The sequence below is a fragment of the Coloeus monedula genome, assembly GCF_965178545.1.
Source record: "Coloeus monedula genome assembly, chromosome: 3".
Classification (NCBI taxonomy): Eukaryota; Metazoa; Chordata; class Aves; order Passeriformes; family Corvidae; genus Coloeus; species Coloeus monedula.
The window spans coordinates 39,170,392-39,185,841 of record NC_138783.1 but is presented as its reverse complement, the minus strand read 5'-3'; the positions used below and the strand labels follow the sequence as shown (position 1 = coordinate 39,185,841).

Here is a 15,450-nt window from a genome sequence, read left to right as displayed (position 1 = left end):
CTCTCCTAGAAGTGAACAACAAAAGGATGAGAGGGAAGGAACACAAATTGCTGACTATACATTAAAAAAAGCAGGGGAGCTGGAAGGGGGCCCAGATAGGTTGTGGAGTCTTCATCCTTTGGAGCGTTCAACACTTGCCTGGACAATGTCCTGAGCAACCTGATGTAACTTTGTTGGTAGCTCTGCTGAAAGCAGAGCATGCAGTGACAGGACAAGGGGGAAAGGCTTCAAGTTGAAAAAGTGGGTTTAGATTAGAAAGTAGGAAAAAATTCTTTTCTGCAAGGGTTGTGAGGCACTGGAACAGGCTGATGAGAGAAGTTGTGGGTGCCCCATCCCTGCAAGTGTTTAAGGCCAGGTTGGGTGGAGCTCTGAGCAAGATGCTCTAGTGGAAGGTGTCCCTGCCCATGGCAGGGAAGTTAGAATTAGATGATCTTTAAGGTCCTTTCCAACCCAAGCCATTCTATGATTCTCTGATTCTGTGTCCAGAGGTCCCTTCACGGCTCCATCATTTTATGATCCCAGAGGTCTAAGAAACTCTCCACTAAGGCCTCTGCCACAATACTTTTATTTTCTTTCTGTGAGTAACGTGGTAAATGGACAAGTAGCTAGTGAACTCTTTGCTGTGTTAGTGGCCTGCAGAGGTGGAGTCTAAGAGATGCAGCATTGGAGCTGTGCAGCTGCAGAGGGTTTTCCACTGTGTGACTCTTGGTGGGGACTTATTCCCTTATCCAGGCCAGTAGAGCAGGTGAATAGTTTGGCTTCTGGCCACACCTGATGCATCACTGGTGTGTAGGCTACAAAAGTAATGCAGCGCTGACGCAACAAATTAGTTGTAGTTTAGAGGTCCTTAGAGTCCTTGGCTGAGACTGCATAGCCAAAGGAATGCTGTTTCTTGGGATGATTGTGGTACCTGTGTCCATTCTTGTAGGAGTGTGTCCCCTTGCCACAGTGTGTTGTTTCAGGAAGAAGATGCTATTCCACTCAGTCATTGCCAAACAAGGAATTTTTTCTCATTTTGAATTTTCAAAGTCAGCAATCACAATCACTCTAGAAACAGATGCAAGGCTGCTGTGGAAGAAAATATGACTTCAAGGTAGGCTGTTATATTTGAGAGGCCTAGAATGACTAATTTTTCAGTGCTGTTTCTATTTGCAGGAGTTCACTCAGCTGGTGATTGGTGCACATAGGAAAATAAGGCATATAGGAAACACCAACTGTAATGAATCCACTTATGTCCCTTTCACCACAAACTATTATAGCGGCCAAAAATCCATTAAAGTTTTGTGGTGACCCTTTGTCATTGACTCCCACAGCTGGTGGGGATGGGCTGCTGACTGTGGCTACCCAGAGCATCTTCATCAGCTGCTTAGCACCCCACTGTGTCTCATGGGATTCAGCAGCCATCTCCTTGCTGAAAGCTGTAGGCAGGATAAAGGCATTCCGTAGAAAGGCTCTCAGGCAGCTGGATGGCTGCAGAGGCATAGCACCAGGGGATTGCACCAACAGTCACTGGCATTCCTGCTCCAAGCCACAAACCACGTTGTGCTCAGCAGCTGGGTTTTGCCTCGGAGGGGCAGCACAAAGGGGCTGAGAGCTGCAGTGTACAAACAGCATCACCCCATCCCTATGAAGGTTTGAAAGTCCTGCCTAGATGTGGTCTCATTGAACCTCTTTTGCCAAAGCAAATCTTTTTGCAAAAGCCAGGCTTTTGCTAGATGCTCTGTACTGTAAATTATTCTCTTTGCTAACCAGAGAGAAAACTAGAAAACTTATTTTCACTTTCTTCAGAGATGTCTCCATGCATTTGACTTGTCTACTTGTGCAATTATCCTCTCATCCTCCTGTGCAAATTCATCCTCTCCACTCTGCTTGTCATTTCTCACGTTCCTTTTAAGCATGATCTTGTAAGCTTTTCAGTACCTGAATTGCTGGGTTTCCTTTTAGCTTATAGGTGCCTTTTTCTTACCCTGGACTGCTCCTGGTCCCTTCTATTCACATGGACCTTTTCCAGCTTCTGAAGCATTCCTTCCTGGGTCATTGCTTGTTTCTAAACCTTTCCATTCAGCCTCTCTGGCCATTTTCATGGGTTTGGATTTTTTTCGACCTTCTCATCAAGATGGTACTCAGAGAAAGACCAAATAATAGAAATTCACCTGAACAGGTGTCAGTCCAAGAGAACAAAGTATTTGGGCATCCTGTAACCTGCTAATGATCTTCCATAATGATCATAATTCCTTATCGATCTTCATATTCTGGAATTACCTAGATACTGGTCAGATGGATCCCATTTTTACAGTTTTCCTTCAGACTCCTAAAGTGTTGGAAATACAGGAACTGTGAAACACATCCAGACTTGTGTCCTTTCTAAACCTGGAGGCATCTCATCAATGAAAGTGACAAATATGTCAGGGGAAGATACGCAATCACCTTGACAGGCCTGCAAAAACCACCACTCTGCCCCCTGCCCACAGACAAGCACCACCAGTCCCTGTGAACCATGGACTAGTTTGAACCTCAGTGTTTAATATTTTTCATCCCTTTCTAGATATTCTATTGTCACCATTCATAAGTCAACATCTTCCCTTTTCCTAACAAATGCTCAGTCCCTCTTTAGATCTTGATGAGTTCTGAATCTCTCATGCAGTTCCTCAGATTCTATCTGCTTTGGATGAAAAGGTGTATCATCTCACTGGGATTGAATTTACTGCTGCTCAAATTTGCTGAACAACCTTTTGATCTGCAGTTAATCAGTTAGATTCTTAATATATAAACTTTCATAATTTCCCTTTTATTTGTCCTTTCCATTGTCCATTCTCTTCATAGGAGCATCTTTAAAGCTCTTTAATTGTTGTTTCAAAACCCTCCAATGCCCTCAAAATTTTTGCCTGTTTTGCTCAAATAGGTCGAACTCTTGGTGGTGTGCACTGCATGTTTAATCTGAAGATTTTGAAAATAGCTCTTAAGTACTGCTCTTACTTTATGTCCTTAATGAGGTGAATGTGCATGATGGGTGAGAGCCAGGGGGAAGATGCTAATACAGGTCAAACCCAATCATCAAACGAGTGCAGCAACCTTGTAGGAGACCTTCTCTTACCACAGGATTGGATTTGATCCTAAATATCACCTCTCCACTGAAGTTTTTGGCAGAGGGTCAGGACTCCTTCCTTCTAACAAGAAGCCATTTTTACAGCTGCTCATTAAGTGTATTAGTTGATGCATGATGCAGCTCTCATTGACGTGGGCCCTCCTTGTCCTAGCTGAGAGAGTCTGATGCTGGAAGCATGACTGGGTAATAAGCTGACGGGATCTTTCTTTTCCAAATGGCAAGTGGTGACTGTATCTCCTGTAAACTGCAGTGTACCCTGCAGAAGACCTCAAGGCCAAGCAGTTGACTTGAGTGTCCTGTGTGGCGCTCTGATTTGCTGGAAGAGAGAAACGGTCTAAATATTTCCTTATTTTCCAAGTCTGGATGGAGGGCTACTGTCTTCCTCCAGTGACTGAACTTTTGATAACAGGCTGTTGCAGAGGAGATAGGTGCTTGGACAGATAACAAAAGCCCACATGTGGGCATGGATGTGTGCTCTAATGAGCCTACAAAGTGACAATCTGGAAGCAGCACTGAGCAGAATACCAGGACCAAACTGCTCTCAGCAGCCTTTCCTTAGGTGAAATCTGCTGTGCTATTGATCTCTAAAAGGCAAATCAAATAACAGCAGCCACATTTTTAAGGATTAGGAGCTTCCTGTGCAAGACAGTATGTGTTTTTAATACCTTAAGCTGACTTATGAAACTGGTAAACAATGTGGAGGGTGGTGTTGGATGACCTCTTTTACATGCCTGATCATCTTGTCAGCATTTATAATGCATTTGATATTTCCTTCTCATCAAGATAGGATCAGTTAAGCAGTTGTATTTCCCAAAGCTCAGGTTGCATTATGCTTTGTTCCACATTTCATGGTAATAAACGTTGACATAAATTTCTGTAGATTTCACACAAAGTGATTGTTAATTTATTCATGGTTGAAAAGGATCATTAAAAAAAAAAAGAAAGAAAAAAAAAAAAGAAAAAACAGAAAAGACTCCTCCAGAACACAAATACACAGCTTGCAAGATAAAAACTACAGATCTTTCATGCCTATTTGTTTTGCACACAGTAATGACTACTACACTCTGATTAGCAATCTTGACCTAGTTAAAATGCTATTGTTTTTCTGTGTTCCTATTCTTCTAAAAGACTGTGACTAGACATGATATTTTATAATCCATCAGATGTAAAATCTGCATAAAAAATATAATTATTGTGCTTCAGCAACCTGGATCAAAGCCCTGACATTATGTTTCTAGGCAGTACACTGTGAATAATATAGATGCATTTTTAGGTTGGTATGTTCAGTTGGCAAGATACATAATTTTTCCATAAGCAAAGGTAAATTGTGGGATTTCTAACATCGTAATTGCTATTCCAGCCTTGTCCCAGCTAATGAAAATTAAGTGGATACTTGTCAGCCAAGAAACATCCTTATTTGTTGCTATAAATTCCGTTTAAGTGGCACTAAATATTACAGTAAACAGGGAGGAAAAGTTGTGTTGCCTCTCAGTCAGCTTTATTACTGCCAGTGGTGCTTATGCCTAAGGATCACCCAGAGCCAGGACACCACTGCGAGAGGCCTGTATAGACACCCAGATCAGCAGAACAGGCATGGGCAGGGGGAGGTTTGGGGTGCATTGAGCAAAATTCTCATGGCCATAAACCTTGGTCATCCAAGGGCTCCTGGTCGTCCAGGTGGTCTCTGGAGATGCTTAGTTTACAGGAGGGGAGTGAGGCAGAGTGGAGGTGTGCTGTCTCAAACTGATGTGCTCACCGACAGTGTGGGGCTGAAGGCACCTGTGCCTCCTCCTCCTCAGGCTCAGAGAGAGCAGTTGGTCCCCTTCCTGTGAACACAGGGTGGGCAGCAGAGGACACGTGGAGTTGAGTCTCTGCAAACCTGACTGGAGCAAGAAACATCATCTGCTACTCCTGCACAGCTCTTTGCACCCACGGAGGAATCACTTTGTCCTAGCCGTGGTGCTGTGAGGACACGCCAGCTCTCAGGGCTGCTCCCCATTGTGCGCCCTGCCCAGGGCCTCCACTCTGTCACTCAGTCCTGCATGAAAAATTAATGTTGCTTACCAGATCATCATCATCCTGCAGGCTGGCCTTTGTGAACTCAGAGTGCTAAAATGTCTCTGAAGACTCTCAACTTGTATCCTCAGCCATGTCAGGTAGATGCTGCGGTTGAAGACAAAAGATTAAAAATAAATATACTTGTGCGGTGCAGAGAAAGTGCAGAGCAGAAGGGCTGGGGAGAGGTTCTCAGAAGAGAATCACACTACTGAGATCTTCAGGAGAGACATCAGGGTGAATCTGATGCTCCTGGGTGTGGGAAAGAGGGGGAACAACCAGAGCCAATAGATTTCAGGTGTGTAGAAATAGTGGTAATGGGAGCCCTCAAAACTGAGTCTGTAGTCAGAAACGGGCCGTGAGGGTGCCTGTGTGATTGTGGCATTAGGACCTCTGATGGCCCCAGAGATGGCATCTCAGGGCAATGGCCCCTTGTCATACCTGTGTCAGCCCCAGGGTGCCTCTGGATCTTTGAAGCTCGCCATGGTGTGGGTCACCACGACCATCCTGTTTGGCTACAGGGGTAAGGAAACAAGGAGAGAGGCATCTGATCTTCCTGCATGCTGGGGAGATGCCTGCAACAGGGAGCCTCTGCACTGGTGAGCCAGGTCCCTGCCTGGAAAGGTGCTCCTCAGCTTAGCACAGCTCCCAACACCACAGGAGGTGATGCTGCTGGCAGCAAACACTGTGAACCACTATTTTGATACTGAGTGTTGCTGTCATTCAGAATCGGGCTCTAAACCTCAAGGGTGGCTTGCTGGGTCCAGCCCTGCAATGCAAAGGTGCTTTCACAGCATAAATAAGTATCATTCAGCATCTTTTCCTCCTTTGGAAGGAATTTTTTTTTCAACTTTTCATTGTTTGAATATTTTTCATATTTTTCCTGTAATTCCTTTACCCTTTTGCTTCCCCAGCTACATGGAGCATTTTGTTTACAGTGCAGCCATAGATACAGTCAACACATATTCTGAGAAAGTCTAGGTAGTCCAAAATGGACCTTTAAAGTGGATTCATTTGCTGCTTCTACATTAAAAGCACAAAATCCAAAGCTGCTTTTTCTATCATCAGAAGTATTGCTCCACAGGAACTGCTAACACTGCAGCACTGCCTGCTTCACAGTGTGGGGTTTCAGTCTGTACCACCTTGGGAGTTTCGTCCCTGTTGTTCCACCACACAATGTAAGAAAGCTGCAAACCTTTATAGGAAATTGTGAGGGCTGGGAGAACAAAGGTGGGAAGAATCTTCCTTTTATGTCTTCCTGTAAAAGGCTTAGTGGGGACTTAAGACTATCACACTGTGGTGTTTTCTATGTAGTTTCCTTGGGGCATTGTGGTGTTTTGGCCCAGTCTTAAGTGTCCAGCTGTAAACATTTCAAAATGACAGTCAGATACAGTACTAACATCTCTGTGCAAGGCCTTGATCTGCAGGCACTGTGGAGTTACTTGGCCAACTCAGAGGCACAGCTTGTGTTTCACTTGTCCTGAGAGCTGTGAAACTCAAGGTGCTGGATGGTTAGCTTAGAAGTTCTGTCAAGCACTGTGCTTCTTACTACACAGTGTTAAATGAAATAAAGAGCAATTTCTGAAGGCAGTCCAACTGCAGAAGCTGTATGAAATGCACAAAAAATTAGACTTTCATTGGAAGTGAAACCTGATAGACTGTATTATTTCCTGCTGACACAGACAATTCTTTTCTTGGCCATATTGGACAGACCCTGTAGAAAGGAATATAAGGTGAATACACATGAGTAATGTCAGAAATGCATCAATGATGTGATAAAAATATTGTTTGATGTGGATATATTTTGGGAGAAAACAATCTCTAAAATTTCTCATTGACAAAGTGTGCTTTGCACCAAAAATGTTTTTGTTTTCATTTTCTGGAAAAAAAAAAATTGAGCCAGAAAAAAAAATTCAGCAAAATCCTCTAGTTTTACATTTAGTAAAAAATTTCAACCAAAAGAAAGGTGAAGCAAAAACCTTTCTGTTTTTCCAAAAGAGAAATTTTTTGATACCAGGATTTGACGAGCCCTAATTATTAGCTTGGTGGATCTCCTGCTGATTTGGTTTGGTGTCAGAGAGCATTAGAGAAAAAGCTGCCTCTCCTAAATTCCTTTGAGACTCAGAATAAGTTTTAAATACAAAACCTATAAATACGATATATGTCCCTCTGCACAGGACATGGTATCACACTGGGTCATTTAGATCAAGTCATCTCTAGATTTTTTCTCTCCGCTGTCCCCAAGCATTTTGTCCAGGAGCAGCACTGGGCTGTCTCGCAGACATGATCTCCAGAGGCTCAGTTTTAACTTCAGAAGATCAATCATCCAGCACTGCTGCTGTAAGTGCGTGAACTCACACTGACTCACCAGAGCCTGCTCAGCAAAAGGTCTCACAACAACACAGGCTGCCAGGAAATGCCTGTATTCTGTGATGGTTCATCCAGTGCTGCCCACCTACCTGTGGGATGGAGCTGGGCATGGAGGGCTTCTTCCTCTCCCACTTACTGTCATGTCACTAGTTTCCCATCACAGGGCCTTTCAGTATTACGCAGTTCAAGCAGTTTGAGATGTGTAATCGCAAGCCTGTTTGATCTGAGGAATGTGCCTGTGTGTGTTATAGGAACTTTTGCATTATGTTTACTGACCCAAATCAATCCTAGCTTGCAAATTGAAAGAGATGGAGCCTGAAATCTGGCAAGTTGGGTTTGTTTTTTTTTTTCCTTCTGAAGAATCTGTGCTTTGCTTGGGGAAAAAGGGCTTGAGTACTGACTTTTAGTCAGTAATTGAAAAACGTGATTGCACGAAAACAGCAAAGATTTCAGTGGTGGAACCCTGGTCCTTTCCCTTCTGAAAACAAAAGAGGCATAATGCTGGGGCAGCAGTGCCCCACAAAAGGCAGCATTCAGGGAGGCTTGTGATGGATGCTGCTCACCTTCCTGAACAAAAACAGACCAGCTCCCCCAACATATAATTGGTAGCAGTTCAGTGCAAGGAGATAGAAGGGGCTTCATCCCTGTGGGCTGTTCACATCCTTCCCATGCCCTCTCCCTCCATATCCTGAACTCGTGGGGGATGTGAAATCAGGACCTTTGTAGCAGCCTCAGTGAAGTCCCCTGAGTTCCCTGCACCTTTGCAGCCTCACTTGCTTTTTTTTCTGCTTTAAGGTGTGGACGTCTATTGACTGATGGTGTTGTCAGCATTCCAAGAGCTATGTTTGCAAGGTTTTTTGGAGACGTGATAAGTTACTGCTTGCTATTCTTTAGAAATGTACGGTGCCCTTTTTGATGGGCAGTTGGGCAGATGTCCTGAAACCAGGAGTCCTCCAGCCCATGTTAAGGGAGGGAGTGCTTGGTTAAGGGATGTGTTGGGAGATCATGGTGCTCTGCCTGGCTCTGCTGCTGACTTGTGTGTGGCAAACCACTTCCCAGCTCACCCCTGTCTGCTCACCCACCTCACCCTGCTCTCTGCTAGAAGCTACTTCAAATGCAGGCAAAAAGCACATACTACACACAGCACAATGTCACACCTGCATTTTTATATGTGTCAGAAAGCTTGGTGCAGGTGCCCTGAAAATGTGGAGTTTTTTAAACAGCTTCTTCTGCTTCAAAATGTCAAGCAAACCCAAATGAACTCAGAAAGTCATATTAACCACATAAAACAAATACATATGCAGGGGGTATATTCTTCATTATCTGTTCAGCCTTTCTGTCAGCAGCACATCTGAAAGCAAAATGTGCTGCCAAGTCACGTATTCTAGTGACCTGGGGACTTCCCCATTTCCCAGGAAGATGAGTTGGGGTGTACGAAAATGGTTTCTAATAAACACATTGACAACAAAGATGATGGTAAAAGGAAGTGCAACTTACCTTTTTTTTATTTCAAAGGAAAGTACAGTGAGTCATGTGTCAGAAAGAACATGCTAACCCAAGACAGTCTGTGCTCTTTGCAGTGACCACCCAAAATGCTCCCCAGTGAGGGACACCTAATGACAATTAATTACTCTTGCAGGCACACAGTCTGTGGACTTATATAACTAGGCATCAACATGTCTGTCCTTATGAAAACATGAATCTGTGATTTAAAAGCTATGCCAGAAGTGTAACTTGAGATATGAGATGGAATTTTCAGTGCCAGGGAGAGAAATTACAAACTTTATTTTTAAGGGCTAAACTCAGTGACCTGATGATGGAATAGAAGAATAGGTGGGTTTGGAGGAAATATGCATTTCTCAGTTAAACTCTTTTCAAGCAATTCATTGATACTCACACCAGAATAAAATTTTTCACACCTGGAGTTATCTGGGAAGAGCTTTTACCTATAAGTAAGCCTGAAGCTGAGGGGCATAGAGGCCACAACAGAGTATTACATGCCCATAGACTTCTGCACATGAAACAGCATGATGAAAATAATGCGACTGGAAGATCTCATACATCATCCTTCCTCACTTAACTGGAAAATTAGAGTTCTCAGTTCTCTCTGCTCTCCGCAGTCTCTCAAGGTATCATGGTTTCTACAGGCATTATTTTCTCACTGGCACACACAGGTATTTCTCAGAGGGCATTGTCCTGATGCCTCTGGGGCCATTGCACTTCTGCCCAGGTACAGAAAGGCAGAAGATGAGCCATGTTTCACTGCTTAGTTTCCTGGCATTGCTCATGGCTGAAACAGGGACAGTGTGTGCTGGCTCAGCAAGGGCTGCACGTGCACGTGTCCGCTCCTTGCTGCACACCCCTTTGGTCGTGGAATCATAGAATCATTAAGGCTGGAAAAGACCTCTAAGATCAAAATGTACAGGGCCAAATATAGGACAGCTGCCCTTGGTTTTTTTAAAAAAACAGTGATCTGTTCTTTTATGAACTGTGTTCAAAACAACTCTTCTTGAGGGCATCTGCATCTGACTTGAGGGCATATGTACCAAGTCCAAGCTTTTCAGCTCATGGGAGCGACATCTCTGTTTTCTGTGCATGGGGTGGGAATTTGTGTGTACAACCACAGCAGATGAGTGTAGATCAGACAAACAGAGCCATGAACCTCTTTTCCTTTGGTAGGCCCACAGGGCTGGCAAGCAAATGGAAGTATCGCTGTAAATATTCAAGGGAAAGGAAATAGAGTTACAAGTCTCAGAGCAGTGTTGAGTGGACTGTGTGTTTTATAAGAGATGTTTCAGAACATAAACAACTAGGGCTTAATGTATGAATATGCATCTTTGGGAAATAATCTGGCAGTACATCATGGGACAGACCCTTGGCTGACATAACCTGTCACAGCTCTAGTGGATTCATTCTCAGTTTTCAACAAGTTAACATCTAACATTTTTAATTATACACATCTCTGGCCAGTATAAGCCTACATGAGCTTAGGATGCCTTGATCTTGTGAGTGCCATTATAATGTGTTCAAGGACTTTTGGACTCAATGGATGTCAAAAATGTTCTTTTAGATCATATACCAAAATCAGGAGAATGAAAACCTGCAGCACCAGATAGGCACAAGGGCAGATTTCATTACTTCATTTGTCTCTGCTGTCTAAAACTACTTTAAATCTGTCTGGCACAGCTAGATTGGAGAAGATACGGAGCAGAGAGGCTTTACCAGCTACAGCTCTGGCTACCTCCCTCTCTCATCACACCCATGAGGGGAACAGGGCCTGTGATCAACAGGAATCAGCAGTGCTCAAAAAATGCTGGTGGCAAGGGTGGTGATGGAAGGGAGATTCACCCCGTAAAGCACATTTTCCAACAGTTCTGCACAACTTCAGTGACTAAAAAAAGCCCAGAGGAGCTTTCTGGACTAAGCAATATTTACTTGCCTGATGCCTCTGCCATTCAAGCAATTAAATTATTTCTTCGGTATCATCTAATGATTTTTTTTTTTTTTTGTCTCTTCTTCTTTCAGCTCCAAGGCTCCTTGAAGAGAAAGTTGGTGGTAAATCTGTCGCCTGTTAACAAGAGGCCCAATGGTGTTTCAGAGAGCTCCTTCCTTGACATTAAGAGGATAAGAGTGGGTGACAATATCTCAGTGGGACAAGGTGGACAACACGTTAACAATTGCCAAAGCCAGTCAATGTCAGGAGGTATGACTGTGGGGCAAGGATCACAAAGAAAGGCCAGCAGCCTAGCAAACAATACCCATGCTAGTGGGAATGACATGTTTAATATGACTTTGAAAGAGGTAAAGAAAGAACCAGGAGAAACAATGTCTTGCAGCAAACACTTAGACGGCCAGACATCCCATGAGAACATGTTCCCTAACAGATATGGGGAAGACTCATGGGACCAAATGATGGATCTTGAGCTTCAGGAGCTGTTTAATGAACTGACTAACATATCAGTGCCACCAATGAGTGATGTTGAGCTAGAGAATATGATAAATGCCACAATAAAACAAGATGAGCCATTCAACATTGACCTTGGGCAGCAGAGCCAGAGGGGCCCCGTGAGATCTCTGCAGATGGATAAGATGGTGATAAAAAGTGAGTATGCACCAGGCATGAATCAGGCTCCTGTGGGCTCCCCACAGATGAGGCCTTCTTCTACAGGTCCAGCCTTCACTATGGCTACCACTGCCATGTCTGCCTCTTCACCCATCCCCTCGGTGCCTCAAACACAGGTGTCACAGGTTTCTTCTGCATCCAGTCGGCCATTGCCTAACTGGCAGGAGGTGTCTCATGCACAGCAGCTCAAACAGATCGCAGCCAATCGGCAGCAGCATGCCTTGATTCAGCAGCAACAGCAGCAGCAGAACCAGACAGCCAACTGGTCTACTCTGTCTCCATCAGGACCTTCCCCTGGACCCTTTGTGCAAGAGAAAATCCCCAGTCCTTCGTTTCGCCAGCAGCAGTTCAGCCCACAAAGCTCAGCAATGCTTGGGGTGCCAGTGAATGGAAACCAGTCAAAAGGGATGAACAACTATGTTTATAAACCAACCACTCCCCAGAGCAATCCCATGGACATCATCATGCAGCAGAAGCCTCAGGACCTCAACAGAAACTTTATCAACAGCGCTCAGCCACCTCTAGAGCAGCATCATGGCAACACAAAGCCTTTGTTTCACTTTAACTCAGAGCAAACAAACCAGCAGATGCCTTCAGTTTTGGGTTCCCAAAACAAGCCCGCCCTTCTGCACTACACCCAGCAGGCACAGGGTTCAGCTCCCGTGCAGCAGCCACAGCAACAGCAGCAACAGCAGCCACAGCCACAAACTGCTCAGCCTCTCCCAAACCAGTCTCTTCAGAGGCCACCTAATGTAACCCTAGCAATGCAGCAAAAAATGATGCTTCAGAAAATGCAGCAAAGCCAGCCAATCTCAGGTTTGCAGTATCCAGTCTCTCAGCAGCACAGACAGGTAAGACAAATTCCTCCTTCTTTGTTACAGAATCACTCTGGTCCAAGTAATAAAAAGGCTCTTCCAGCCTGGCTTCGTTCGTGCAGGAGATGTGTCCTGGTGGCAGTTAATGACCCTCTCAGCATGCACTTCCGCAGAGCTGGTGATGGCATGTTTAGCACCTATTCAGGTGTATCATGGGTGCACATTTAGAAGAATTTAAAGAAACCCATGCTCATAACACTTTTGATGCAATGGAATGAATATGTCACTGCTATATGTTATGTAGATGCTTGTCAGAAAGGTGAGATAGTAGGGCAGATGCAAGCTTATTTTGGACTCCTATCTAAGTTTTCTAGCTTACAAAAATTTAGGCTCTTTTGAAAGTCAAAATTTTAACGAATTCCTATGTTATCTTAGATAATATGTTTTACAATGTTAATTTTTGTGCCATCATTTTTCTCAGGGAGGCAGGGTTAGGAAATTCTGTTTTTAGATATCTTTTGACTGATATGACAAAAAATACTGTTTGCACATTTGCTATCGCTTTGGCAAAGAAGAACTAAGATTTATCTGTGAGCTTTACAAACACCCATCACACTTCTGGGAATATTCTGTGGATAAAATACATGCTTAGATATGAAGGAGAAGGTTGCCACAGATATGTCTACAATTATATTCCATGTGGCTAGCTCCCACTGTGTTATCATAAGACAGTGCTCTGACAAGATCTGGTGTTGTAGCTCAGTTGTGCTATGCCAAGTCCCTGTGCACCCAAGTCTCAGATCCCAAGTTTCAGACCTGCCAATCAAAGTGAGGATGTGCAACTTCCCTGTACCCCAGAGTCTGGAAACCAAGTGCAAAACAAGTAAAACATATTTGACTTTGGGATGTTTAAGCAACTCTGAGTAGTTTAGGTGGGACTTTGTCTCAACATATTTGAAGATATGGAATTGCAGTACAGGTGTGGAAATCATCTGTAGGTATGAAAACAGTTATGAGAAGCTACTTAAAAATGAAAGCCTAAGTTTTCCATGGAGTCTCAGACAGTAGCACTATGAACAAACCATTCAGAGCTGGAGTTTCTTCACCAAACTGGGTGGACAGTCTGATGCTTTAAAAAGAGTAGATACAGTTGTATGCCTGCACACCTTTCTCCTTTTAAGTCTTTTAAATTTCCTGACCAACTAACCATGACTTTCTCCAGCAACTAGTCCCATAGCAAGAGGTACCAGGTGAAACCTACGGGCAGGTGTGATAAATTGCTTTGTTGAAAGATGCTGTAGAATGAGTGTTGGCAGGATGCAAGCACAGTTTTGCTGTTTTACAGAAGGTCTCTGCAAGCTGTTCGTCTTCTTCTTGAGCCACTGTGTGCCCTCTTCTTAGGTGCATTTCCCCATTCTCTTAATAGACTGGCAGGCACATGAATTTTAACAGTTCCTTCATTCAGCCATGATGAACCTTCCAGCAATCTGTCATCACAGGGGAGACAGGCAAGATTTCTGCAAAAACTACTGTTTTTCTGAAAAAATGTGCAAGGTCACATTCTGGAAAGGCATAAAGAACAACTCTGCTGGAAGTAACATTAGCTCCTTGCTCTGTGTCCTCTTGGGCTGCTGCTCAGGGAGGCCAGCCAACAAGATGGGACTTGGCACCTTGGCCCTAGTAGTACTTGCAAGATTTACCATGAGTGTAGCGGGATTTCTCACCTGTGCAGCCACAAGATCTGTGACTTAGGAAACTTGTCCTAAGTGAACTTTGCTGAGTGCCAAACTTTAGATAGTACACCAAGGAAGGGGTTTTGCCTATCATCACAGACTTCTTTCTGCAAACTAATTTTCCAAAGTTTCTTGTCATTTGACCACTTTCCATAGCTGTTTCTGTTAGATATGGCTACCTGACCCACAGCACAGTTGAGAAGCTTGGAAGCTTTTTAGACACAAATTACAGGGCTTTTGCAGTAAGGATGCTGTTTTTTCTATGCTCTAGAGACATAACTGTATTTTTTTAGAGATCCTTAGTGGTTGTTCCAAAGTGCTGACGAAGTTCAGAAAATCAATTAGGTCTCTCTCAAGCAGAGTATTTTGTAGCTGCAGGAACAATACTCAGAAATACAACTGGTCCATAAATTGCAAGGTTTTTAAAAGGTTTGAACATAACTGTTTATGTGTCAGTATTCATGAGTTCTGTGGACCCTTTAGCACCTGCCTGCACTGCTGCAAGAGCCCATCAACCCCTTGGTCAGGGCCTGCTTGCCACGTAAGTCTGAATATTAAATCAGAGGGGGAGGAGACAGCACTAGTATTATCTTCCAGTAAAGACAACAAAGGTCAGAGCGACCTTGGGGGTCGACTGCTGCTGATTTTAGCAATGGGGACATCACCTCATTTAGGCTGCACAATCTGCTTTCCTGAAGGATCATCTCCCACCTCTGAGGATTTCTACACATCATTAAAAGTAATGCATGATTAATTACCAGCATTTACTAATTAACTTCATGATTAATATTTATTTTACTCATGCTCTATTTCTGCATGAGGAATCAAGATTTGATTCTGCTTGGTATCATTCAACTCCTCCTCAGATCATTATAGGACCATCTCACAACTGGCTGGAATGGCTTTGTAGCTGGTAATGTGAGGGCACATTCGTAAAGGACTGCTGTGACATTGCCATCAGAAATCACTGACTGGAACACTCTAAGTTCACATTTTTAGCAGAACTAGCTCACCCTCTGGATTTTTGATCCCCAAGCTTTAAGATCCCCAAAATCCATCTGAGCTTGGTTTTATCAGTTCAAACTGGCTAACTGGAAATGTAAGGCTTATAATTTCTCTGCTTGTCATATTCCCTTTGTGTCAAACAAACTTACAGAGGGATTTGCTAATTAGATGTCTTTTGCCTCTAGGGAAAAGTCATAAAAATGATGGAAATCATCTCGGTTTCCTGGAAGGTTGATCTGAATG

At 43.7% G+C, this 15,450-nt stretch overlaps 1 protein-coding gene across 1 annotated transcript in view; it reads left to right on the top strand.

Annotated features, from left to right (window-relative positions):
- Positions 1-15,450, top strand: part of MAML2 (mastermind like transcriptional coactivator 2) — a gene marked incomplete at its 5' end in the record, with an annotated part of 207,499 nt that overhangs the window by 132,039 nt on the left and 60,010 nt on the right. The window contains one exon of the mRNA XM_082277717.1: positions 11,057-12,505. Coding sequence (XP_082133843.1) covers positions 11,057-12,505 — 1,449 coding nt within the window. The remainder of the gene's footprint in view (positions 1-11,056; positions 12,506-15,450) is intronic.